The 26,732-nt window shown below is 36.2% G+C and overlaps 2 protein-coding genes across 6 annotated transcripts in view; one reads left to right on the top strand and one right to left on the bottom strand.

Moving 5' to 3' along the window:
* LOC139755878 (hexosaminidase D-like) overlaps window positions 1–18,065 on the top strand; it is a 43,439-nt gene extending 25,374 nt beyond the window's left edge. The window contains exons 3-4 of the transcript XR_011714192.1: window positions 13,416–13,541; window positions 17,938–18,065. The gene's annotated coding sequence lies outside the window, so the exon portion shown is untranslated. The remainder of the gene's footprint in view (window positions 1–13,415; window positions 13,542–17,937) is intronic.
* LOC139755879 (uncharacterized) lies at window positions 1,677–25,542 on the bottom strand. 5 transcript variants are annotated; one of them, XM_071674564.1, is made up of 8 exons: window positions 25,354–25,542; window positions 21,278–21,371; window positions 18,781–18,865; window positions 17,963–18,054; window positions 9,950–10,035; window positions 8,181–8,305; window positions 3,703–3,905; window positions 1,677–2,425 (listed from the first exon to the last, which is right to left on the bottom strand). In XM_071674564.1, exons 1-8 carry the CDS (start codon window positions 25,497–25,499, stop codon window positions 2,177–2,179), a joined length of 1,080 nt encoding a protein of 359 aa, XP_071530665.1. In that variant the 5' UTR covers window positions 25,500–25,542; the 3' UTR covers window positions 1,677–2,176. The 5 variants fall into 5 exon arrangements, with proteins under 5 accessions (XP_071530665.1, XP_071530667.1, XP_071530668.1 ...); XM_071674566.1 differs by having other exon boundaries at window positions 21,278–21,461; window positions 25,354–25,488; XM_071674567.1 differs by having other exon boundaries at window positions 21,278–21,458; window positions 25,354–25,464.
* Between the last annotated feature and the right edge of the window lie 1,190 nt (window positions 25,543–26,732).

The following is a 26,732-nucleotide window of genomic DNA, read 5'->3' as shown; positions in this document are numbered from 1 at the left end:
GGAAATAAAGAGAGCGTGGTTGAGAGAGCAGAAGAGGGTGTTTTGAAATGGTTTGGGCACATGGAGAGAATGAGTGAGGAAAGATTGACCAAGAGGATATATGTGTCGGAGGTGGAGGGAACGAGGAGAAGAGGGAGACCAAATTGGAGGTGGAAAGATGGAGTGAAAAAGATTTTGTGTGATCGGGGCCTGAACATGCAGGAGGGTGAAAGGAGGGCAAGGAATAGAGTGAATTGGAGCGATGTGGTATACCGGGGTTGACGTGCTGTCAGTGGATTGAATCAAGGCATGTGAAGCGTCTGGGGTAAACCATGGAAAGCTGTGTAGGTATGTATATTTGCGTGTGGGGACGTATGTATATACATGTGTATGGGGGTGGGTTGGGCCATTTCTTTTGTCTGTTTCCTTGTGCTACCTCGCAAACGCGGGAGACAGCGACAAAGCAAAAAAAAAAAAAAAAAAAAAAAAAGTTTCACGATCTTGGCCCATCAGTTATTCTTACTATAATCATAACATAAAATTATTAAAAGATGTTAACCTATTCTTATTGTAAATATGACGAGTATCGGTGGTTGATACCTTTATCAATGTTTTCAAGTTACAGAGCATTATTTCTTCCATGTAACCAGAATTTAAAAATAATCATGCTTGTATAAAGTCATTTTAATTATTTTTTCAACATATACATGCCCAAGCCTCTGTGAACAGAAAAAAATACTGGAGCAAACATTCCCCAGCTGCAGTGAATGGGTTAAATGCAGTAAGGAGTTTTTACTGGGAAAGTAAGGCATTCATGTAGGTAGCAAGGAAAGTCCCTGTTAAGGATGTCAGTTCATTATGACTTTTATACATATTTTATGTGAGGTGGTGAAGGAAGTAAATGTGTCTTGGAGCTGTGGTTGGATCTGCAGTATTCTGAGAGATGGGGGGCTTGGGATGTTAACCATTTACTGTTTGTAGATGACATGATTTCGATGGCAGCCTCCCAGGAGAAACTCTTGGAGTTTGAGTGTAATTTAGAAAAAGGGTTACATGAACGAAAATATGGTAACGATGAGCAGCAGGGGGAAACACATTAGATTGAGTGTGAGAGTTTAAATGGAGAGCACTGGAGGGAGTGGATTGCTTATGTACCTGGGAGTGGACATGGCAGCAGATGGAACCACGAGAGCCAAAGTGAGTCTTATGATGGAAGATTGAGTTACGGTTGTTAGTGTGTTAAGGAAGATGTGGAATGTGGTTATTGACCACACGGGCAAAGTTGGTGATATATGAAGGTGCAATGCTATACTCCTGAGAATGTTGTATTGATGCAGGACTTGGGCCTTGAAAGCACAGGCAAGGAAGTTGATGGTTCAACTGACAGTGAAATACTTGTAGATGATATGTGGCATGAGATGGGTTCACTGTGTAAGGAATGTCTTTTTCAGAGAGGTGTGTGTGGTAGTGAGTGCAATGTAATTGAGAGGGCTGACAAAGATGTGCTGAAACTGTTTCAGCATATGTAGGTAAACAACGAGGATCATTGTATGAGATAAAAATAGCATAGGGGATGAGGCAGTCACAAAGGAGATGGGGAGAAGGAAAGAGCACTAGATACATGAGTGAATGAAGTAGTTTTACAAAGTCATATACCATTAAAATTTATCTTATATTGGAATAAATAAAAATCAAAATAAGTTAACCACAGTAATATTTGATTTTAGGTATGCATAACCAGAACCCAGGTATAAGATACAAAAAGAAACCATGTTTATGCATCATAAAAGTCCATTTACAATATTGTACAGAAGCATTTTGGATATACAAGAAAATTTTAAGATAGAACCAGTATAATTTATGAAAGTACTGCTGGACCACATGAATGAATGAAATACAGTATTCAAGTTTCACGCATTTAAGTATTTGCTAATATTTAGTGAGCATTTACACTAAGTGGCAAGAAACAGGCCTTCTGCTTTGTAGATTTAGAGGTTAAAATCATTCTTTTTGTTGATTTCTCTCTGAGACAGCCATTACAGTTTAATATAGGATACTTAAACAAGGTAATTATCATAAATAAAGATGGGCCATTTTGTTATGCATTTCAGTAGCACAGTGTAGACAACTGTTACATACAAAATATATAAAATAAGTCTATCATAATGTTAGACTTGCAACTTATCAACCTAAAGCATTAAGGGTTTGGATCACCATTTACAGTTGCATGTTCTTCATCTTCAATAGATGTGTCTTTATCATAACCATAAACAGATTTTTTATATGCTCTGAAGTTGATGCTATAGATCACCTGGTTTTTCTTAAATGATGGGCTGTAGATATTTGTTGCTTCTGTTTGAACTTCATTTTTACGGCACTCTAGAAAACACTTGGCAAAAAATCTGTTTGTTTCATGTACGTATGGATGTTGAATGTATTCTTGAATCTGAAATGGATATGAACTAAATCAGTGTAACTAAGCAGATAAGCCATACAGAGCCCTATGCAGTTTTTAATATATATATATATATATATATATATATATATATATATATATATATATATATATATATATATATATACCAACCTATATTTCAGTTTTTATCAAACTAACATAATTCATGTAACGGACTACGTACAATGAGATTTTGTCAGAAGGATAGGGCTAGTGCGAAGCACTCACCACAAGTCTTGCATATTGAATAATACCATTTCTTTCTGGTGCCATGCACCTTCCAAGTTGTCTATCCAAGGTTTATCAAGGATTGACCTCAACCATATATTTAGTTTTCTTTAAAATGTTTCTGTACTGTAACTGCTCCATATATGTTACTTGGTGCTGAAATGAATACTTGTTCCAACTTTTTTGCTGGACTCTATTTTTGTTCTGAGGTGGTATGGGTATTCAGATATATAATGTGTGGAAGTCGAGAACATTATCTCGGAAAGCAAAAATGGGTATGTTTGAAGGAATAGTGGTTCCAACAATGTTGTATGGTTGCGAGGCGTGGGCTATGGATAGAGTTGTGCGCAGGAGGATGGATGTGCTGGAAATGAGATGTTTGAGGACAATGTGTGGTGTGAGGTGGTTTGATCGAGTAAGTAACGTAAGGGTAAGAGAGATGTGTGGAAATAAAAAGAGCGTGGTTGAGAGAGCAGAAGAGGGTGTTTTGAAATGGTTTGGGCACATGGAGAGAATGAGTGAGGAAAGATTGACCAAGAGGATATATGTGTCGGAGGTGGAGGGAACGAGGAGAAGAGGGAGACCAAATTGGAGGTGGAAAGATGGAGTGAAAAAGATTTTGTGTGATCGGGGCCTGAACATGCAGGAGGGTGAAAGGAGGGCAAGGAATAGAGTGAATTGGAGCGATGTGGTATACAGGGGTTGACGTGCTGTCAGTGGATTGAATCAAGGCATGTGAAGCGTCTGGGGTAAACCATGGAAAGCTGTGTAGGTATGTATATTTGCGTGAGTGGACGTGTGTATGTACGTGTGTATGGGGGTTGGGCCATTTCTTTCGTCTGTTTCCTCGCGCTACCTCGCAAACGCGGGAGACAGCGACAAAGTATAAAAAAAAAAAATATATGAGAATATTACAAATACTATGATTATGTTGAGTGAAAGTGATCTAGAGTTGAGTGAATCAAGTATGTACTGCATTAAGTATGAGTATCAAAGGATGATTATCAAAATAGGCAAAGATTACTCCAGTCATGACATACCTTCATCCACTGGCAAGCCGCTAACTCCCTCTGACACATGGTGATACTCTGAGTGGTTGGACGGAGATGTACAATAAAATAGATGTCAGAGCACCCAAATGTTGCACCGTGGACATGACGGAATGACACTAATGAAACAAATTCTGCATCCACACCTGTTTCCTCTTTTACTTCTCGTACAGCTGCTACACCAAGGTCTTCACCTATAGAAGATAATTATAGGTTTCATTTTTCAGTGCTCTTCTGGGTAACATGTAAATTTTAGCACTTGTACTGATGTCTCAATGTGCATCCTCCAAAATACATATACTGGCATGATGCAATATGGGTCCAAAGCTTTAGAAATTCACCAGTAATTCATTTTGGGGTGTATTGGAATGTTTTTATGTCTAGAGTGTGTTACCTTTCCCAAACATCAGACCATGCCACACATCTGGAGTTCAGCAGGGCTACCTTCTCACACCTCACACCAATAATGCATATTTATAGTAGGAATCAGCAAAGTCACTTTGTAATGGCGGTTTGCTTAAGATAACTAAAAATTTGTGTCCATTATATAATAGAACAATCATATATAAAAAATATGGGTTAAAATTTACTTTAAGATCAAAAACAGCATCATTAATCTACAATTGTCATAATTATTTATCTACTGGCAGTAGAATTTATCTCAAAAATCTTTCTGTAGTGGTTATGTTCAAACATGCTAAACTATTTGAAGGCATTTTAGGGCAGTCATATACATATAAATGTATATAAAAAATGTGTAAGAGCAAGCAGTGTCACAAATCAATAGCTATTATAATTTTTTATACATCTGACTGACATTCCTCATTTGCCTCTATAGCTCACCCCAAGTTCATGGAAGAGTGAATATGTAAAGAATAAAAAGCATACCTGAGGCGAAGAGAATAATGAGGTTTTTCTAAGGAATTTGCAGATTTGGGCCCTCGTCTCCTTGTTCCTGTGAAGGGCTACCACTACCTCATCTTTCCTATCCTGGCCAACATACCCTCCCTCACTATCAACACACACTCCTTCCCTGGCAACCACACCAAAAATGGTGGAATGGCATTAAGTGGTTCCAACCATTCACCCACCAATTTTTGCTCAACAGTAAAGCATTTTCCTGAGAGTATATTAACACAGCAGCCATTAATTTCTATCTTGCTATGGAAATGAATGAATTATTGACAACTGTATATTGTTATTTTTCATACCTATAGCAACTTCTTTGATGTGTCGACAACTATCTAGGCTGAACAACTATACACAAATTTCTGTGCTGAGTTTCACACCTCTATTCCAAGATTGCATGCTGAGCCAGGGTGGTGCCTTAATGGTATTCTGCATGAATTTTTCCACAGTCAGTCATTCTTTAGCCATGCCATGACAGTATATCAGTGTGAGTTTTCTGAGAAAGCTTCTGAGTGGCATTTTGTTATATTTAAAAGACCAGGCTTATAATTCTCTCTCATTATCAAGAAGGAAGGGTATAGTTGTTCAGTTTCTAATTCCTGTTTTCTTTGTTATCATTGTGAATATATGAATAATCATTTGTTCATAAGATATGTAAGAAAGTACTGAAGAGATGTATCAACCTCCAAATCATGAATCAGTAAGTGCCAGTTTCTGGCAGTTTTTTTCTATTTGATGTATGTCTGACCGTCTAATAAGACTTGGTAATTGTGATTTGGCTTGACTTTCTTCCATATTGGATATGCATCCAATATGGAAAAACATCTTAAACATCATTCAAACTTAGTAATGAAAGAATGTGGTATATTGTTCTTTTAGATTGTTTCATGTTTATACCATACTTAAGAGTTAGACGGAAAAATTTGTTCAGGAACATGACCTCTTGTATAATGGGTGTCAACTGCTCGATTTATTATACCTTGAGGTGTAACGGTTTTTCTGTGAATGTAACCCAAATGCAAACAATAGGATGGTGGTAACCTCCTTATTAAAGAAAACTGTTTCCCATAGCTAGGTTGTTCTCAATTTTTTTTTTTATGAAATGGCCCCTGTTTGACAGTTTAATCCATGCACATTTCAAAAGAACAGGTAAAGTGTCATTTTCTAAAGTATGAGTGTATCTGAATCTTTTACTGTAATTGACCCTACAGTATGATATAAGATGAACCTCCCTAATACAGCAACCTTGGGACCTGAGCGATACCAGATTATAAAATTTTCAGGTTCATGGGTGATCTCATATAAGCCACTGTATATTTAAAAACATTTTGCAGATTCTAGTCACCATAATATTGGGGGGTGGGGGGTAAAAAGAAAAACATAAAATACCCAAAGGAGTGTTGTATTATCTTGTGTACTGTAGACACCATAGTAATAAAGGCAACAGAAAACCAAAATTTAAAAAGAAATAATATGTAATTGTGCTTCCAAAATGAAAAAATGAAGATTCTTGATAACTTGAAAACTAAATTACTTGTTGACTGTAGTTCCAGGTTAATTTTTGGTCAGCAGCATTGGTTTATTACTTGTTTCTACTCTTGAAGAAGTCTCCCAAACTTGGTTGCTTCATATACTTAGGTTTTTCTTGGATGAGTTCAGACTGCAGCAGGTGAACATTGCTATTTTCAAGGTCTGTGATACAGTTCCTCTGTTGAGGCCCTGCTATCAACTCTCTCAGTAAGTCATTGCATGTGTCAGTGAATATTCTTTCTTCAAACATAACATTTTCATTCTCTTCACTGTTATTGTCAGTACCTGGGTTAACAACCACACTGAAAATCTCCTCAGCAGTGGAGTTAAAAACGAGGTGCTTCTTTGCCAATCACTATCCAGTCCTCCAGATCCTGCACTTCCAAATTCATAACATTCATGGCAGTAAGATTTTTCATTTCTCTCACAGAGTCCACTAACTCATGTCTCAGTTGTTTCTCAGGTGCAACATGAAGTCCACTGAAGTTAGGCACATATGTGCATCACCATCTTTGAACATTTTCAAAAGCCATGAATTGCACTCAGCATTTTTGAAAGCAAAAACACTTTTATATGCAACAGACAATGCAGAGACTACCTTCTTAATGTTGAATTTCTTGCAAGCGTCTTGCAATGACATATCAGAATTAACACCACTTGGCAAACATCAATGAATTCTGATGACAGCACTTCAATGCTTGTAAGATTAGGGACATGCAGTTGGTGTTAAATTGGATTCTTACACACTGTCTTTAATCAAAAGTTCTGTACTTGGATAAGCCAAACAATTGTGCAAGAGGAATAGAATTTTACGCTTTGGATCAAAACTGACAGCTATACAAGACTGTGATTCTGAGCTTCTGTTTTTAACCTATTCCAAAGTAAGCTTGGATGTAATCCAGCCTCATTTGTTGGAATTAGATTACTGAAAGATTTCTGACACCTTCAAATGCTCTGGGATGCAAGCTCTTCCCTGTTACCATAAGTTTATACCTTTCTACCTCCTGCATTGAGAAGTTTAGCCCAGTAACCATGTCCTTTGCTTCTTAACGTTCAATGGGTTCTGCTTCAGCTTCACCTGCTTGGTTTTTTCTTGGCATAAGATCTTTAATAAGTGGTCAACTTCTCATTTTCACTAACTTAGCAATTGCATCGGTGAACTTGGTAGCTTTTTGATGCCATACTAAAGGGTGAATTCTGGATAGCATCACAATAAACTGACAAAGATTGCTAGAGCACACCAAAATGTGTACACAAATACAGCAAGAAAGGTGATATGGATAGACATCAGTGTCAGACATTGGACAACAAACTGGTTGAGTTGAAAACTAACTGTGCTGGTCTACAGGTGGTTTTCCAATTCACATAATTAAAATATTTCCTACGAGTACTGGTTCATGGAATACTAGATTAGGAGGTTTAATCTATAGTCATAATTCCAATGATACGCATGATACACAGCAACAGCCTGCACAATGCCCTAAATAGCTTAATAAGTTCTTATCATATTAATCTCTCAATATTTACGTACAGCAAACATTTTTTACACATAACTGAATGATATTTACCTAATGAATAAGGTCTATGCACATTTATAAAAAAAAAAATGATCCTTTGGTGGAGATATTTTGACTTAGATTTATTGTTATGTATCTTTAATTTGAATATCCAACTATTTTTTATGTTGGAGATTCCAATTACGGACAAAAGTCCACTTCAAGGCTGGGCCTTAACTGAAATAGAGAAAGGATTATGCAAGGAAAGAAGAGACATCGGGAAGTAATTATGAAATTTGGAGCAAGTGAAAAACCTCTTAAAATGTGCCAGGTTATAGTTATTGGGAAAGACATGAGAAGGTAGAGTTCCATAGCTTCAAGGTGTAAAGAAAGAAACAACTATCAGAACAGCTCATCCTCGAGTTGCCAATGGACACACAGTATTCATGTGATACAGCATGTGACCTAAAACATGAGTTATGTTTCAATGGTTTCATTTTCAGTCTCCCTGCTTTAATTGCCATTCAGTCTTACCAGGCTCAACATATCCTCCTGGTAGCTTCCAGTGTGGGCGAGTATAGAATCTCTCTCGCACTACTAGTAACTCATCTTGATCATTGACCACAAAAGCACCAACTCCTACTAAATTATGTGCATACCTGAAAAATATGAATGTAATCAAAATGCTGCTTTTCTTTTCATAGAATATGAAACATTTATCATTTAATCTAAGGTTAACTTGAACATAATTTTCTGAAAAAAAAGATGTACTAAAATAGGAGAGACATTCATTAAGCACCTTCGACTTGCGCTGCTTCCTCACCAGGCATATTAGGTATCCCGGAAGCACATTGAGGCATGTATTGTGAGATGTGGCATTTTTAAAGTGTTTTGTCACAAATATGATTACTAAAAGTTTTCATCAGTGAAATATTTCTATCTTGTAAGAGTGACACAGCTTCAAAAACCATTTCATAACATGAGAGTACATGTCTCATAAAAGTTTCCTTGACAACACTGCACTTAACAATTTATGGAAAAAATTGAGGCTATAGTTTCTAGAAATAATGCATGGGATACTCTTACAATCATTAATGGCTTTAGAGATACATCACTGCTACAGTGAACAGAAAATAATATTACTGAGCTCAGCTGCAATGGGCAAAAAAACTATTTCTGGATATACACACCCCAACTGCAGACAGTGTTAAATTCCTTGTAAGCTCTTGGATGAAAAAATATAGATTGACATGACTGTTAGTGCAAGAGAAAAATTGCCTTGAATAGTTTATATATCTGTCATCATTGACTCTGTTCCCATTTGAAAGGGATGGACCACGTGTTTGCTTGCAAGAAATACTTGGAGAAAAAGAAGGATTTATATGGACATTTATGGATCTGGAAAAAGTATATTATAGGGTTGATAGAATGCTCTGTGTAAGATGCTACAAATATATGGTAAGTGAAGAAAGCTATTACAAGGAGTAAGGAGTTTGCAGTAAGGCATGTGTGTGAGCAGGTGAGTAGCTCAAAGGGAAGGTGGATCTTTATGGATAGTATGGTGATCGAAAGGAATACAAGGGTCTTGAAGAGAGGAGCAAGTATGAGATCTGCTTAGGGTGGAAGGCATGGGAGGTGAGTCGTTTATCTTAAAATGTTACAGCACTGGTGGCAGATCTGAGTGACAAAGTGCATAAGCTGTTGCATAAGTTTAGTTGAGTACATGATAGGAGAAAGGTGAAAGTAAATATTATTAAGAGCAAAGTTATTACTACTGGCTTATCAGTGAAAAGAGATAAGTTATTTGGAGTGTAAGTTAGAATGGAGAACTTGGATGAAGGGGAATGTTTTACATACCTGGAAGTGGATACGGCAGTGAAACCATGTTTGGAGTTTCATGGCCTAAGGTTTATTTCATTAAGTTATGAAGGTTATATTAATCAAACTTTTATTTGTGTCATAACTCCAGCAAAATTTTAACTAGTTATAGCTTTTTTGCAGTTCAGTTCCTCAGATGCTAGGAAACAACACTTATTATAAAGTTTATTGAGTATCTGATTTACAGTTTTTATGCTGTGAAAAGGTTTGTTAAAGTGTGACACCTAACAAAGATACACAGACTACTGGAAAGATGAATGATGATGATAGACATAGTAATTCCAAAGTGTCTGTCTAGCTATGAAGGCAACACAAATATATCTAGATTTTGGCAGCAAGTATAAGTCATGAATGATATGAAGGGAAAGTTCGATCTATCATTTAAGAGGAGAATGTAGATCTCGATCTAAGAGAAAAATTCTCACCTAGGTATATTATTTGGTTCGTTGATTGCTAACCACTTTACCATCATCACAAACTGTTGCTGAGCATGGTGGTAGATGAAACCATGCTGCAATAAGAGAAATTTAAGAGATGAGAATGAACTTAAAATGTTATTACATACACAAATTCAAATGATTCTTATTCCTTTATCACAGATATTTTTATAATCTACCCTTAAATCATTATACTGTGAAAAATATTACGAAGATTAAAATTAAACAGTAGAAATTACATTCTTTGTTCCCCTACTTTTTTTGAAGGGAAGTAACTGACAATGCAGCTTACATTCCTTATCTATGTTGAGGTTCTGCTGTCAGTTTACAGCCCTCTGAGGAACTGCAATGATTCAGATCAGATGTACACTGATAACTGGAGAAAATTAAGAGAGGAGCATATCCAAGGGGAAGTGATGGGGTATTCAGCCCTAATTCCCTAAACTAGGACAATATATGATAATAATCAATACAGGTAGAGCATCCTAATCTGAAATGGTCCAAAATCATAAAATTTTTGAGTGGCAACATGACATTACAAGTGGAAAATTCCACACTTAAACACATTATTTTTTCATTGTATTGATGGTATTTCATATATTTTTACTGTTAAATACTGATGTGTGAGTAAGTGTAAGAAAATAATTGCTTATCAGTAGCATATAAATTCAGTCAGGAATGAAGGTGATGCCATACAACCACTGACTGTCCACATGGGTGACTGAGGTTTTGACATCTTAGCTTTCTGATGGTTCAGTGTTACACAAGCTTTGTTTAATATACAAAATTAGTAAGAATATTGTATAAATTACGTGCTGGGTATGTGTATAAGGTGTATATGAAACAGATAAATTTTGTTTAAAATTGGGTCCCATCCCCAAGATGTTATTATTATATATATATATTTTTTTTGCTTAGTCGGTCTCCCGCATTAGCAAGGAAGCACAAGGAAACAGATGAAAGATTGGCCCAACCCACCCACTCACATATTTATACATAAATGCCCACACACGCACATATACATACCTATACATTTCAATGCATACATACATATACATACCAGACATATACATCCATTCCTGCTGCCACCCCACCACACATGAAATGGCACCCCCCCACCCCCCACTTGCACATGAGGTAGCGTTAGGAAAAGACAACAGAGGCCACATTCATTCACACTCAGTCCCCAGTTGTCATGTGCAATGCATTGAAACCATAGCTCCCCCTCCACATCCAGATATTATGTATATGCAAATATTCCAAAATCCAAAACACTTCTGGTCCCAGGCATTTTGAATAAGGGATGCTCAACTTGTACTACTATCGTTAATAATTATTATTATTATTGTCATTATTCTAACCCTTTTAATCCTTCAAAAGAAGATTAATTGTACACTGATATGTACTTCAAAAGAAGAATAATTGTACACTGATATACACTTCAAAAGAAGAATAATTGTACACTGATATATACTTATATGTTTTTCAAAGATTTACACTGGTGGCTAACGGAACCACCTTCCTAAAACAATGACAGAATTTTATCTTATATTCAATACTTTCTTAATTTGTTTCAGCAGACAAAACTTTTTTTTGATTATTGCTATCAGCTGTTTTATGTTATTATATGTAAATATAATTTCATTCAAAACTGGTTGTTGGTCTCATAAACATTCAGCTGCATTCAATTTTATGAGAATTTAACTAATATTAGTAGATGAATGTAACAACTTATCCCTGGGGATAGGGGAGAAAGAATACTTCCCACGTATTCCCTGTGTGTCGTAGAAGGCGACTAAAAGGGGAGGGAGCGGGGGGGGGGCTGGAATTCCTCCCCTCTCGTTTTTTTTAATTTTCCAAAAGAAGGAACAGAGAATTGGGCCAGGTGAGGGTATTCCCTCAAAGGCCCAGTCCTCTGTTCTTAACGCTACCTTGCTAATGCGGGAAATGGCGAATAGTTTGAAAGAAAAAAGAAAAGAATGTAACAACTAGATAACTCTGATACAATGTGTTTTTACTGTTATTGTTTTGAGCATTTCATCATGTTTTTCTTAGTACATAATTTGCTCCTGCTCTCGAAAGTTCACAGTTCACCCCCCCTTGACCTAATCTTGGATACACACCTGAATCAGGATAGTGAAGGAAGTGGTGAGAAGCTCCCTCAGAGATAATACACTACTGATAATGGGATATTTCAATAACAGCAATAAACAGGGAAAACTTAAATTCTCAAGGAAACAAGTTCCTGGAATGTATACAGAGTTTACTGTATCAGGACATCACAAAGCTTATGAGAACCAGGGGACTGATACTATTAAAAGAAAAATGGAAAAGTGACCAAGTGACATTTGAATTTGATTATGTGGTTGAAGGGGACACATGAGGGGGGATCAGCAGTGGAAAAGACCTAGCTTCTGAAGTTTTACTCTCGAGTCTGCTGCCAGAGTTGTGTAATCTACAAGCAGAAAGTAATTTCACTGCTTATGACTCCCCTGTAGTATTCTACAGACCTCCCCTTACTCTCAGACCCTTGCCTTTACTTTACTTCTTTCACCAAACAATTCATGAACAAATTAAACAACCATGGTTACATCACACACCCTTAACGCAGACCCACCCTCACCAAAGACAACTCTCACTCCTCCTTACACATACTCCTTACTCTCTTGGCAACAACTAACTGCATTTAGTAACTTCAAGTTTATTTTTAGTAGCACCTTCCACAAAGCTTCTCTGTTAACCCTATCATTAATGCAACATACAGTTCTCTCTTTTTCTCCAAGTACTTCCCAAACAAATTCTTCAAAGCAAACATCTGGTCCCTATATCTTCTACCTCCACTGAAGTCACACTACTACTTCCCAGCTTGAAGGTCTATGCATGCCACCATCCTCGCAGTCATCATCCTCCCACACACCTTACCAGGTATACTTCAGACCTGAAACTGTAATTTGTGCATTCAGTTTTGTCCCCCTTGCCTTTACCCAAGGGCACAATACTAGCATTGTTCCATAAAGAGCCATATCATAACTATAATAATAATAAAAATAATGAATGTAATAGTAAATCATCTCTCAGCTTTGCTCATCTGCAGCCAAAGTAAACAGACAGAACCACAGCACAGCAGTTACTGACTTGTGGTATTTTCAGAGAATTTGTACACTGCTTCATCAAGTCTGATAATTATTCTTATTCTCAGCTGAATGGTATAACATAATTATATGTATTATCAAATATTTGTTGAGTGTAACCATAACACTTTCACTGTACAACTGATTAGGCTGGTTCCCATAATATCCACCCAGAAAAGTATCTATACAACACTTTCAACACCGAGAGTTCTGTTTAAAATATCTACCATTGATATTGCTTAATCGTGAAACATTGGTACTGTCTCTAATCCAACCCCAGACATGAAAAAAAATATAGAATGAAAATCCTCTTTTCCTTACAGAATGTCTACCATACTTTATGAAAGAAAACACCAAAAAAGTAGAATACTTTTCTCTATGTTAGTGTGGGAGGATGCTGAGTGGAAAAGGGAAGGCCTATGCTGGCAGCATGGATGCTCTTTGTCTATGTAAGTATAATTATGTATTTTCCAAGTGTGATTGCATTCTATTTATTCATCTGATTTGACACCACAAACTGTGATTTCCCACTACACATACATATTTTTATGTTTTTTACATCCATTGTATGTTTTTATGTAATTTTTTTTACATTCTTACATGTTATTCATGCATAAAGAACTGGGGTTTCAACATATACCCTGGAAATTGTCTCAATCATTCTAAAACTAACAATAATAGAGTGCAAACATTTGAATTCTTACCCAGATACTATCCTGTCTGTTATTGAGATGCATGATTTTTTTTTTGTATGGTGACATTTATGGATAATTGGTGGAAGCAAACATCAGCTGGGATTTTACTTAAGCCTTTCACTGCTGTTATGTAGTAGGGTACATACATCAGTAATTTTCCAACACAAGTTGAATTCTGTGTACACTGGAGACTGTTGGCTGGCCACAGATGGTAACCCAAGCAAAGGATGAGCCATGAGAGTTGCTCTGAGGTCTTAGTAACTCACCAGTGACCATAATGGATGGGTGTGCACCTTTTCTAGGGACTCAGTGAGTCTGTGGTGCCCATCTAAGCATGTGTATTGGATTTGGGGAGTTGGATTATGAAAATGTGCAGACAATGGTAATTCGTACTATGAGTAGTATGCAAGAAGACATTGCATCATAGAGACATTAGCTTTCTAAGCTATTTGGATGTTAAATTCAATTACTGTACTGATAATAGTCGTATTCTCAAAAAATCAAATGAAACTGTTGTACAGACTTTTTATTGAGAGACCAGCAACTCTCAAATGGAAATTAATTTAGGGTATTAAAATCATAAAACAGCTGACAGCAATGATCACATAAGTATTGTTCAGTGAAACAAATTATTATGCTTTTGCAGACAGAGGAAATGTTGCCATCATAAACTAGTCACTGTTATTGGAAGGTGGTGACTTTGACAGTGATGTTTCGTAGTCACTCATATAAATCACTAAAATAGTTTAATACACACAGATAGGTATCAGTGAACTCTTGCAAGAGGTTACAGAGTGAAAAGTCACCTCTAGCAAGGCTGTAATCATTGGGAGTACAGACTTGTCAAAAAAAAATAATTTCCCTGCTATTAGATGTGATGCAGCCTTGGGTAACTGCAGGAAACTCTGGTAAGAGGTCCAGGATAACACCAGGAATCTCTTTCTTAGAAAGCAGCTTTGGGATAATTATACATAAGATAAACATACATTTATTACTATACTTTCTTGAGATTAAAAGGATTGTAATAATTATAAAAATATATCGGTCATTATTATTAAGGATACTGTATACTGTTATCTCATGGGGGAATGAAACTCTCGCCCCATAAACAGTAATCACATAGTGCCCAGCTCTTAAACACCACCATTAGGATTGACCAGTCCAGTAAATGATTTTTTTTTTGTAAACTACAACTACATAATTTATAGGAAAAATCAATGGTTTTGATAGTTTTTCTGCACCTAAACATATACATAAAAGAGTTATAAAATGAAAGCTCATGTAACTTGTATACCTAGGATTTGCCAGTCTGGTAAAAAATGAGTTTTCTGAAATTAGGAATGGCTAAGTTCTTAACCCCTAAACTGTCGAATTCTTCTGAAATGTGCTCACCCAGCTAGAAAAAAGGAAAATATAGAAATTTCTTTTATGGAATATCTCCACATCATGTGTTATTGAAGAAAGTACCCAAAAGAGTAGCATACTTTCCTTTGCATTGGTGTGGGAAGCTAATGAGTTGACAGGGGAGGGCCCTATCTGCCAGGGTTGTAAGTTTTTCTTGGTGTGATTTCATACTACATATGACATAAACCGAAACACATTACATACATCATGATTTATAGATTAATGACTTTGCACATCCCATATGTATCATTCATATTTTCCAGATATACATATTTGTGTAAATTATACACATTATTTATGTATTTGCATTTCATATACACACATGAATAAATAACTTTATTACCATCCAAAATGGAAACACTAATTCAAGAGAAATTGTTTCTTTTACTATAAAACTGACTTCAATAGCTGTCATGAAATCTAGCTTCCTTTCCTGAGGAAGCAGTTTCTCTTTGACAGTAAATAGGTGACCATGTTGTGCATTATTTTGTTCAGTCACTAGTGACATCTATGTTTAAGATGTCGAATCGTAGATAGGAATTTAAAACATTGCTGCTAAAGTCTTTGCCAGTCTACTGGCATGTTTTGGGCTGAAAAGCGGACCACTGTACTGACACACTGCAGCCCAAAGGTTTATACTTTAGAAAAAAAAATTATATTTCATGTCCTTTTCACAAATAAAGAAATGACTTTGCTATGTGGAAGCAAGGCCATAAGGTTTTGCACTAGACAAACAAAGCAAGTTAGCCATTACTATGCACGTCAGTCTACTTATGCAGCAGGGTGCTATGAAAGTTAATCCATACATGTAATTTCCCACCACAAGTTGAATTTTGAGCACAGTGTGTGTAGGCTTGCCATAGATGGTAACATACAAAGGATGAGGCACTGGAGCTGCCTAGAGGCCTTAGTAACTTATAAATGGCTGTTTTGGGTGGTAATGTGCCTTTTCTAGGGACTCGCCAAGTTTATGGTGCCCATCCCCACCCACGGCACCCACCAGTGCATCCCTGCCTCGCACCTGTGCCACCTTTACTTAGGACTGGTCACTCCAGTATGCAAGCTCTTCCCTAATTATGACCTCTGTGTCTTATGACCATCTGTACATATGGCCGAAAAAATATATAAATAGAAAATGAATTGATAAAATGTGAACTAATGAATATTAAGTAAAAGGTAAAGAGAAACTACAGAATCATATAAAAAAGCTGGTTTATAAAAAACGAGATAATCACGATGTAAATTTAGGATTAAAGAATGCTGTACAGGTATACGAATTCTACATACCATGCTGCCATACCTCCAACTTATGTCCGATTTCGAGATCCAACCAGTTGGTCAGAATGGAACTTGGACGAATGTTGGGGAATTGCTGTATAATGTATTTTTCCCAAAATACAAAGTCTAGATTCAGTTCATAAGAAAAACAATGGTTTTGATAGTTTTACTGCAATTAATAGCTTACTTTAAAGGTCACAAAACGAAACTTTTTGTAATCTGCGTACACATGACTAATCAATCTGGCCAACAATGGTTATCTGAATTCTTAACAGGAAAAAAATAATTTCATATTTTCACAAACTTTTTCATCCATCAAGAAAAAAGATGACTGCTTTATTTGCACCTGGTGGAAGACTGAAATCAGGTATGCAACAAAAGGGCTTTGGATTGAAAAACATATAGTGAAAAATAATTGTTGTGAAAGATTAAGGATGTAAGATGTAAAAGTTTTCTCCAATAAATGGTAATATATGAACATAACTCAGTTAATAAGTGACTAAGGTCATATACAGGTGTATATATCTTTTTATATATAGACATTATGTGTCCTATGTGTGTAACACCCACAAAGCAGTAAAATCAACTCAAAACACTTAAAAGTTAAACACTGCTTCTACCATGTGATCAATGCAACTCAGTGTTGCACACATCTAACCAAATGAGCATATCTGTGGCTGTTGCTTCAAGATCCCAGGAACATTCTTGAATTATGCAGTTGAGGAAAACATTCACTGTCCCATGATATGGATGTTTATATTAACATTTACAACAAATGGGTTGAAATTAGATCTGGTCTGTAGAAAGTATACCCTCTCATTACTGATAAGATTAGCAATGTTGTTCAGCTTATGGCATGTTGTGCTTCTTATGTTGCAAGAAATGTCCTACAGGGTGGTAATCTTTCATTGGTTTAGAACAACAATGGGTCAGTAAAATTGCACCTGCAAGGATCATGGAAACTCAGGAAAGGTGAAATTACATTCTCCCCTGTTTAAAAAACTATAAGTTGCTCTTATGTACAGCTTTTAAAACTGCAGTATGCTACACCGGAATGATTAGGCACTATCATAATGTACATATATCAGTGAGTGACAATCTGATAATCAGGATCCAGACAATGAGGCACACTGATAAGTTTTTTTTATAAATAAAGTAACAAAGTTAACAATAACTAAAAGAGATCAGCAAAGTTCAGCTACACCTGGACCTGGCTCTGTGAATTCTGCAGCCCTGACCTTGGCTGCTCACCTTACATGTATATGAAACCCCCCTTCTCTCCAACCTCATGTAAAGTGACTTACTACATGGTGTTTAAAACTGAACCATGAAAGATCAAATCAATACAAAGCAAATCCGTGCAAAGGAGGGAAGGTTGTGCATCATAATGCTCTCTTAAGTTGAAATTCTTTGTAATGTAACAAAGAGTTCTGTTAAATTTCATGAATATTTTTTGAATATTCAACAGAAGTATGACTTAAGTGTAGACTGACCTTGACCAAGACAGGAACCCAGTCTGCATGCTGAAGGGCAACTCTAAACCAAACACCTCGAATGTTTTCCTTCATCCAAAGGTCCAGCGATGCTGTGTGGAAAGATAGCAACTCTGAATATGAAAGTTATTCATGATAATGTTTCAATGATAATATTACTGTAAACTTTCATGCACCAGTGCTTGTACCTATCTTAAAAAACTCACTGTAATGATGATGTCATAGGAGTTTCTATCAGGTGTATGTTCTATTATAAAGCTTCCATCTATGTACAAAAGTGCATATGAAAACAATGTAAGACCAAGAACAGCATCACATGTTTATAATCATTGTAAATATGTACACACTACTGACAGCTAGCTGTACATGCTCCACTCACCAAGAGGGCTTATTTTCTTGAGCACAGAAATGGTAATAATCATGTCTCATGTCAGGTTGTTTGTCATGTGCTGATCCACATTTGAGTAAATCAATGAGATTATTGAAAAATCAATACCTAATAACAAATGTTCTTCAGCAGTGATGCAAACCTGAATATAATACATCATCCAAGTGCAACTTATGCCTTTGTTGTTTAGAAAATCCTTAAGATTTCATTCACATGGTGCATTAATGCAAAATTTAGAAATAAAATAGTGCTGGCAGCAAATAACTTTTAATTTCTGATGCTGTTTTAGTAAGGTGCATTTTATCTGCACCTCTTTCATTATAAAAGTATGGAATTAAAGATGAATTCTTTGTACTATGTCTGCAAGTGCATCATTACCGTGAATCTAACAATCAACCAACAAGTGCAAACTTTCAAGGACTTTAAATACCTTGCAGAACAGCCTCAAAGTCCTGTGCAGAGGTAGGTTCTTCTTCAGAAGATACTGTTACACCAGAAAACCTATCTCTTGCTCCCTAGAACATGAATGTTGCTTATTAGTGAAAAGGAGAAAGCACTTTTTACCCACTTCATTTAATCACCTCCAATGGCAATGACCTGAGGTAAAGAAAGAGAATAAAATGCTATTTATCTCTCTATTTGTCGTGTGTTTTCATTTACATGGTGTGATTCAGTTTTACCAGAAACAAGGAAGATGAGCTGCAATCAAAATTTTAATTCCATCTGACTACATGGATACTGAACATTAAAGGGCACATCAAAAAACTAAGCAAGAATCAAATTTGGAATGAAGTACTGATGATTTTGAAGTATCAAAAACCTCAGTAGGAATCAGAGGCCTATTAACAATAAATAGTCCACTTATTTAAGGGTAAAATGTTGCTTTAAAGCACTATTTTACCCCCAATATTGGGGGTATCTGCCTTGATACCCTCTTCAGTCATCATGATAACGAGGCTGGCTAGAAATTAAACAACCATAGAGCAACCCACCAAGGTTTATAACATCATGGCACAGTGCTGAGGTGATGCCTTCGGGTTTCTAATCTTCTTTACTTGCTAATCACTGCCTTGGAAGTCTTCCTGTCAACTCTCAAGAAGTGTCTTTTTTCCAGAAAGGACAAAAGGATGGGAAATAAATTGATGCTCTGAGGATTCTGCCTCTAGTAGAAAAATGGATTTTCAAACTTCAAAACCAACATCTCTGGACAGTGGCCTACTATCAATAGACAACTTAACCATATGAACAAGGAAGATCCTTAACCCCTTTACTGTGCCATTAATTTCCAGGTTGATTTCCAGATAATTATCCACAAAAAAATAAAATTATTTTTTTCATACATATTTGCAGTTTCCCGCATTAGCGAGGTAGTGTTAAGAACAGAGGGCTGGGCCTTAGACTTAGCCCCATTCTTTGTTCCCTTTTTTTCTTGAAAATCAAAAATGGGAGAGGAGGATTTCCAGCTCCCCTTTTAGTTACCTTTTACGACAAGCAGGGAATACGTGGGAAGTATTCTTTCTCCTCTATCCCCAGGGATAACATGTATGTATATGATTCTTTGCAAAAGCACCAGACCCTTTTCATCCAAACCATTCTACAACCAACCGTAAATTCTCAAATAAAAAACAAAAAACTGACTCCTGCCCAACACTTCAGAAACCTAAACACACAGAAAGCCCTTCCCAAAAAGCCACAGAAATGACAAAACATACATACACCAAAACAAACTAATATGCACCAAAAGACCAGTCCACTGCATAATCCATGGTGTAATGGTTACATGTTACTGACCATGAGTCAGCATGGGCCTGCATTTGTTCAAATCCTGGGCACTACAGGCAGCCTACACACAAGCCAGGCGTTCATTTTCCCTTTGGAGCTCATTAATAAATTGTATCTGACTTAGACTGGGATGTGCGTGTTTGTATACAAAATAGGAGTAAAGGTTTGGACATAAGGCAACATGAGTGTAAAACTCTCTCTCCCCATAACACACAAATGGTAATCATATCCCTTAGAAACTACACTCCCCAGACAAATGAGTTGCTCTTTCCTGTCTGCACTCTGGACATCAGCCATTGTTCCAACAGTACAAACAAGTTCCATATCACAAGAACCCTCATCTCATGTATTAACCACAATAAAGACACTAAAAATCTACTGCTCACCTGCTCTGCTCTCTCCCAACATAAACACACACATCACATTTTATGTCCTGTGCCCCACAGAAGAATGAGACTCCTTGGGCTGGAAAGTAAGGTAAGGTGTGTCAATACTCATTTGCCCAGTATGGAGGAGTTTTACACTCTTGGGACCACATCCCTTGAACATTGCTCGACTATCATTCAACTTCTTAATTTTATGTACAGTATGGTCTGCATTAACCATGTCCTTAGTCATTTTATTTTATTCCATTGATCCACTACTCTTATACAATAAAAGTACATATTTGTATCTTTTTTTTAAGAAGCTTCTTACTGAATTTCTATGTATGTCCTCTGCTTGCTTTATTGCTACATCACTCAAAGAAATGTTCTTTGTCCACATTATCAATCTGTTTTAGAACAACTTAAAAGTTGTGATTAGGTCACCCCTGAACTTTCTCTCTTCCAAGATGGTCACATTTAAATCCATTAGACCTCCCCTGTAACTCACCTTTAATCCAGCACCAGTTTTCTTGTCTTCTTCTGAAACTTATCTGTTTGCTCTTTGTGTTTCTTCAGGTTAGGTGACCATACTCAAGAGGCATATTCTAGTTTTGGCCTTATCTAACAAACTTTCCCATGATCAATCTCAGACTACCTCAATCAAAATAACAATTAAAAGATAACCACAAGCTCCTGACTAACCAAAAATGAAACAAGCCCACAAGAAATAGTACTGAAAGCTAGTCCTGCATTAACAGTACAATTTTATTGTCACATTACCTTAAACTGATATGGAGCACTCATGATGAGGAATATCGGGGACTTTTTGAACAGTCTACTGAGAACTGGGCTGGTAGTGGCAGTCAGGAGGAGCCTTTGGTAGGAAATGGTAATACGTCCTCAATCAAACACTGAATTTGAAGTCAGCCTTAACCTATTGTTGGTGTCCCATGTCTACTACCTGCTGCAGAAAGCAAAAAGAAAAAAAATGCCACAACTTAATAATTTCATACATAACAGCCTACTGTTCTACTGTAAATTTTATTTGAGGCTTTAATTTGGTAGTACTGACAAAATGGGAACCAAGATGTGGATTTTTACATAATGATTCAATTAATAACAGATAATATTCTGCTGCAATTTGATTCACTATGCAAATTTCTTATCCTTAAGCCTTAGAATAAATAGAATGCAAAATGCTTTAGCTTCTGATCATAAAATAATGTTATATCCACATGTACCTATGGAAATTAAGTTCAAACTTCCATGATTGTTTCCATTTTTAAAAAAATCTCATTTCTCAGCAAAAAAAATCTTATATAACTTACAATAAAAGTTAGCCATGCACAACTCCTACCCAAATGTCACTTTCTATGTGCCTCATGGACAGTCTTCCAACAAGTTGGTTCAGTGTTATGCACATTGCTACAGTAGTTCTGATTCAGTTCACCAAAAGAACCAGAGATATGGAAAAAACTGAAAATACTTAATCAATGCCGGACGGTTTACATGTTAAATGCGAACATTTATTTCTAGCATGTTACTAGAAGTTGATGTGTAATTATGAAATCAAATCTGAAATCGGCGACTGAGACCACTGGAACCTTATGGTTCTGCAAGCTAAAGAGAAAACAATATTTTTCAAACCAAAACTTAACTAAAAATCAATGCGAATATGACATGAAGAAGGAAACCTAACACTGAAGTCTCATAAGTGATCAACATCTGAGAAACCAAAACAAAAGTAACTGTTATCAAGGAGCAAGAGTAGCCATCAGAAAAGGCTGGTTCAGAAATAGGGTTAGAAATAATAGGGAGTAAAACAGTAAGGAGTACGACACCACTATAGCAAAAAGAGTAAGAGGAAATCAGCTTGCATCCTGAGAGGGTGTACCATGCATGGGAGGAGCGTTTGTATCTGTAACTATTGGAAGTTCTTGAAAGGAGCAAAGTGCAAAGATTTAGCAAGATTGATAAGTATAAAGGTCATTATTGCAATTTGTTATAATAGGTAATATTTGTTAAAAATTTACTTACACAACAATCATAAGACCATTACAATGGCATTAACTTCAAATGAAATCCTTCCAGTAACCATGGCTGATTAGTAAAGAAAGAATTTCTAGAACTCAAAATTCATAAATTTATATATATATATGTATAAAAAATACAAAGAAGGCGACTAAAAGGGGAGGGAGCGGGGGGCTGGAAATCCTCCCCTCTCGTTTTTTTTTTTTTTTTTTAATTTTCCAAAAGAAGGAACTGAGGGTGCCAGGTGAGGATATTCAAAAAAAAGGCCCAGTCCTCTGTTCTTAACGCTACCTCGCTAACGCGGGAAATGGCGAATAGTTTAAAGAAAGAAAGAAAGATGTATAAAAAAATAATGGGAGGATCTGGTACCTTTACACAAAACTTTCAAGAAACTGATCAAGTGCATAATGAGTACTTCAGACATTTTTGTCAAGAAATCTTTGAAACATTTTTTTCCTTCTGACATTGAAAATCAGCCGTCTTCTCCCACAGTGTTATAAGAGACTGGCTTTAAAGAACTGCCTCTCACCCTAACCTGCAACCTTCTGTAACATGCAGCCCTGCATTACGAGTATGGTCGGACTGTCTGGTCTGACTGTTCAACCTTAAATTGTGGTGAACATTGTACACATTCTATATGGGAACAGCAGCTAACATCACATGATGTTTTAGCTTCTCCCTCTGTTTGAATATCCAACTGACATCACTAGTAGCCTATAGAGATCTCTATGATATGCAGTCTTGGGAAAAAATTCCACTTATTACTACTCCAATCCCCATTGTAGAGGTATGTCTGTTGACCTCTTAGGGTGTGTGTACAGTGATCCTGCTTAAAATATGAAGATTGTCTGATGATTTAAGTGGTGAGGAGGAACATATATCATTATATGCATCAGTTGGTGAGGAAAGTGAAGAAAGATAATAGGTGAAGTGTTAAGAAATACATGATTTTAAGTGGGAGCTAGGAGGAGGGAGATAAGCATTGGACCTTACCACCTGTGTCCCCACCACCCATGTGCTTAGCCTTTGTCTGGTCATCTTAAGCAGATTATGTAACAACTGCACCTACTTTTCAAGAATGCAGTCCAGGGATGTTGGAGGAACTAAGCAAAAGATGAGAATAAAGGTCTATGATATTTTTCAGCATATTTTGACTTAATAGCATCATTACCGAGTAGTGTAATGCGAGTGTATCATTTAGTGTGCACAGTGCAAGATTTGTACATGTATTCCTATTGTTAACTACCAGTCTATACCTGTATAAGAAATATGAATAAGAGTGTAATACAATCAGACAGGACCTCCATATCTTTTCCTCATGTTGAGATGAGAGAGAATCACCCCAGACATGCCAGCCACGCCCCCTCCGACCAATAAATTTTAGTTTGGGGAGCATACTGTTTCTACTTATATTCAAGCTGTTCACCAGTGCTGTGTTAGAAGTAAGAGTAAACTGTGAAGCCAAAGTCAAGAGAAAGAATGAAAGATTACGATGTTCTTTTCTTTAATCACAAACTATCAGACATGTCAGCCACACACATACCTGCTTACTTAGCACTCTACCAACCCAACACAAATCTAATTACATTCCTCTTTGTGAATATGTAAAATCTTTTATGTTTACATACCAGTCTGTCAATCAGTAAAGGAAACTGTTTTTTATGCACATGGAAATTGGATCTCTGAGCCAATCTTGGCAATGAAGGGTTAGGAACTTTATTACATATATAGTATCATTTACATAAAATCTTGTCACCCATTTGGGTTACGTTAAGTTGGACTATGTCTGGGGGGGTCCAGGGAAACGATATCCCTGGTGGATATTTAGTTCAAATGATTTATTTGACAGTTTTAAAAACTTCTATCATAAATATCATTCATATAACATCACAGCATTCAGAAAACACATAGTGTCAAAGCATTAATTGGTCCATAGTGATTATATCCCCAAAGTTGGTAATGGAAGGGCTTGCAAAAAATGCTCGTGATCATTAAATGTTTATATAACAACCAAAAAACTTGAGAATATATACCGCATCTTCCTCAGATTTATAAATTGTTATTTTGCCAGAAGATGGTTTATCTGTTGGCAGAGGTAGGTTAGAATATATCATATATCATGCTAACACTTATTTCTGGATTTATAAATCTTTATATTCAGCATTTTTTAAATTCCTCCTCCTCTGGGTTACACTAAGGTGCGATTCACAGCCCTCCCTATCATCTCCTTTATCATTGCAATTTAAATACCCTATCTCATTCTCCTCAAAATAAAGTATGCTATGATTAAAAGTATCATTATTATTATTATATACTTTATAATGAGAAATCTATAAATGGGATAATAAAGCGGCCTAAGAAGAAAGTACACAATTGGCATCATAGTTTTTTTATCTCACTAAAGCTGATTAATCGGCAGGATAACCACTGCTAAATGTTTTGACAATTTAAAAAATTTCGGCAAATTTCTGTGTATAGAATGTAAGACAAAATTCCGTAACCTTGTTGCTGCCTTTCCTGTATATAGGAAGAAACATGAACTTGTCGAGGGTACTATGTGAATACGAAATTATTGCGAACTTAGGCGCCTTTAAAAGAAATTCAGATACATTATCATGTTATACGTCCTACTAAGAGTGTCTGCTTCAAAAACAACTACTCATGTCAAAACTTGGATCGCGATCAACTAGGTATGACCAACACTGGGTCAATAACCTATCACTCAGCCTTTTACCAACCAGACGTCTATACGGCCCACATTTCGATATACTAACCTCGATATCTGAGAATACCTATAAGGTTTACGACAGACTCTCATTACTCACAGCCTTCTTAAACTCTGTAGCGCCAACATGCAGACGACGTGATGATCAGCTGACTGCAGCAACAACAAACACCTTGGTCTCTGGGCACAGTTATCTTGTCTCTTTATTCTTTTTATTATTTTTTGATAATGGGTAAAGAATCTCATGAGTGAAATATAGCCCTCAGCATCAATTCAATACAGTGGATATAACAGAGAAAACACAACATCCAGAAATCCATTTAAGAATGTGGGTATTATTTTTCTAACATTTACATGTATGTACCTGAACGAATATGGAATTCGTATGTAAAGGAATTTGTCTTTAATCGTATGAAGGAGATGATATACACATAAAGTTTAAAATAGAAGACAAAATGATATTACTGATTAATAGAAAGGATTAAAGAGGATAACTACAGTTAGAAATAAGACAAAATCGTTTCCTGTACCTACTTAGGAAAACTAATGCGGGCATTTCGCTGTTCTATAAGATGTCCCTTTCTCTTGAATATATGTATATATATATATATATATATATATATATATATATATATATATATATATATATATATTATATATATATATATATACACACACACACACACACATTGTTGAATTGTATGGCTTTACCAGACTTGGTCTTATCGGCCACAAGTGGTCACTTTATAATCATTACTTTATTAAGTTCGTCGACAAAGTTTATCCCTTGCTACTGATTGTAGGGCAACCTTTAAGCTGCTAGAGTCTTTTTAGAAGGAGTCACTGGAATTATAATAATGAGCTGAATCAAGATTATTTGAAACAATAGTATAAGTCCCCGATAAGTCGAAATATTTCAAAAGATTAAGAGTTTCTGACAACAGTTTTCAATTAGTGATTGTGTTATTTTCTCAAAATTTTACATTCGATAATGTTATGTAATTTCTGCCCTCAAAATGCCGAGATCAGTCATAGGTCACGATTCATGCAAGTTCTAGGATGTAAACTTCAATTTTTAGCAAAAGGATGCGTCCTTTATTTGAGTTACTTGTCAAAGATATGGTTTCGTTACAGGGTATGATGCCGTCGCTCAAGAACCAAATTATCTAAAAATCTAATAACGCCATGATTTAGTATTTTGTGGCACCCTATCCGATATTTTTATATTTTGTTGCGCTCTTTTCGATGTTTTTCATATTATATGGCACCCTATCCGACATTTTACTTATTTCATGGCACCGATATTTCTCATATTTCTTGGCACTTATATTTCTCATATTTCGTTACACCTCATTTGACATTTCTCATTTCGTAGCACCCTATTCTATATATATTTGTCATATTTCGTGGAACCCAATCGGATATTTCTCATATTCCGTGACACCCACATCCCATGGTGTATTATCCAAACTTTGTTTA

The sequence above is a fragment of the Panulirus ornatus genome, chromosome 20 (assembly GCF_036320965.1).
Source record: "Panulirus ornatus isolate Po-2019 chromosome 20, ASM3632096v1, whole genome shotgun sequence".
NCBI lineage: Eukaryota > Metazoa > Arthropoda > Malacostraca > Decapoda > Palinuridae > Panulirus > Panulirus ornatus.
Note: the sequence above shows the minus strand (reverse complement) of the source record. Positions and strands in the feature narration are given on the sequence as shown.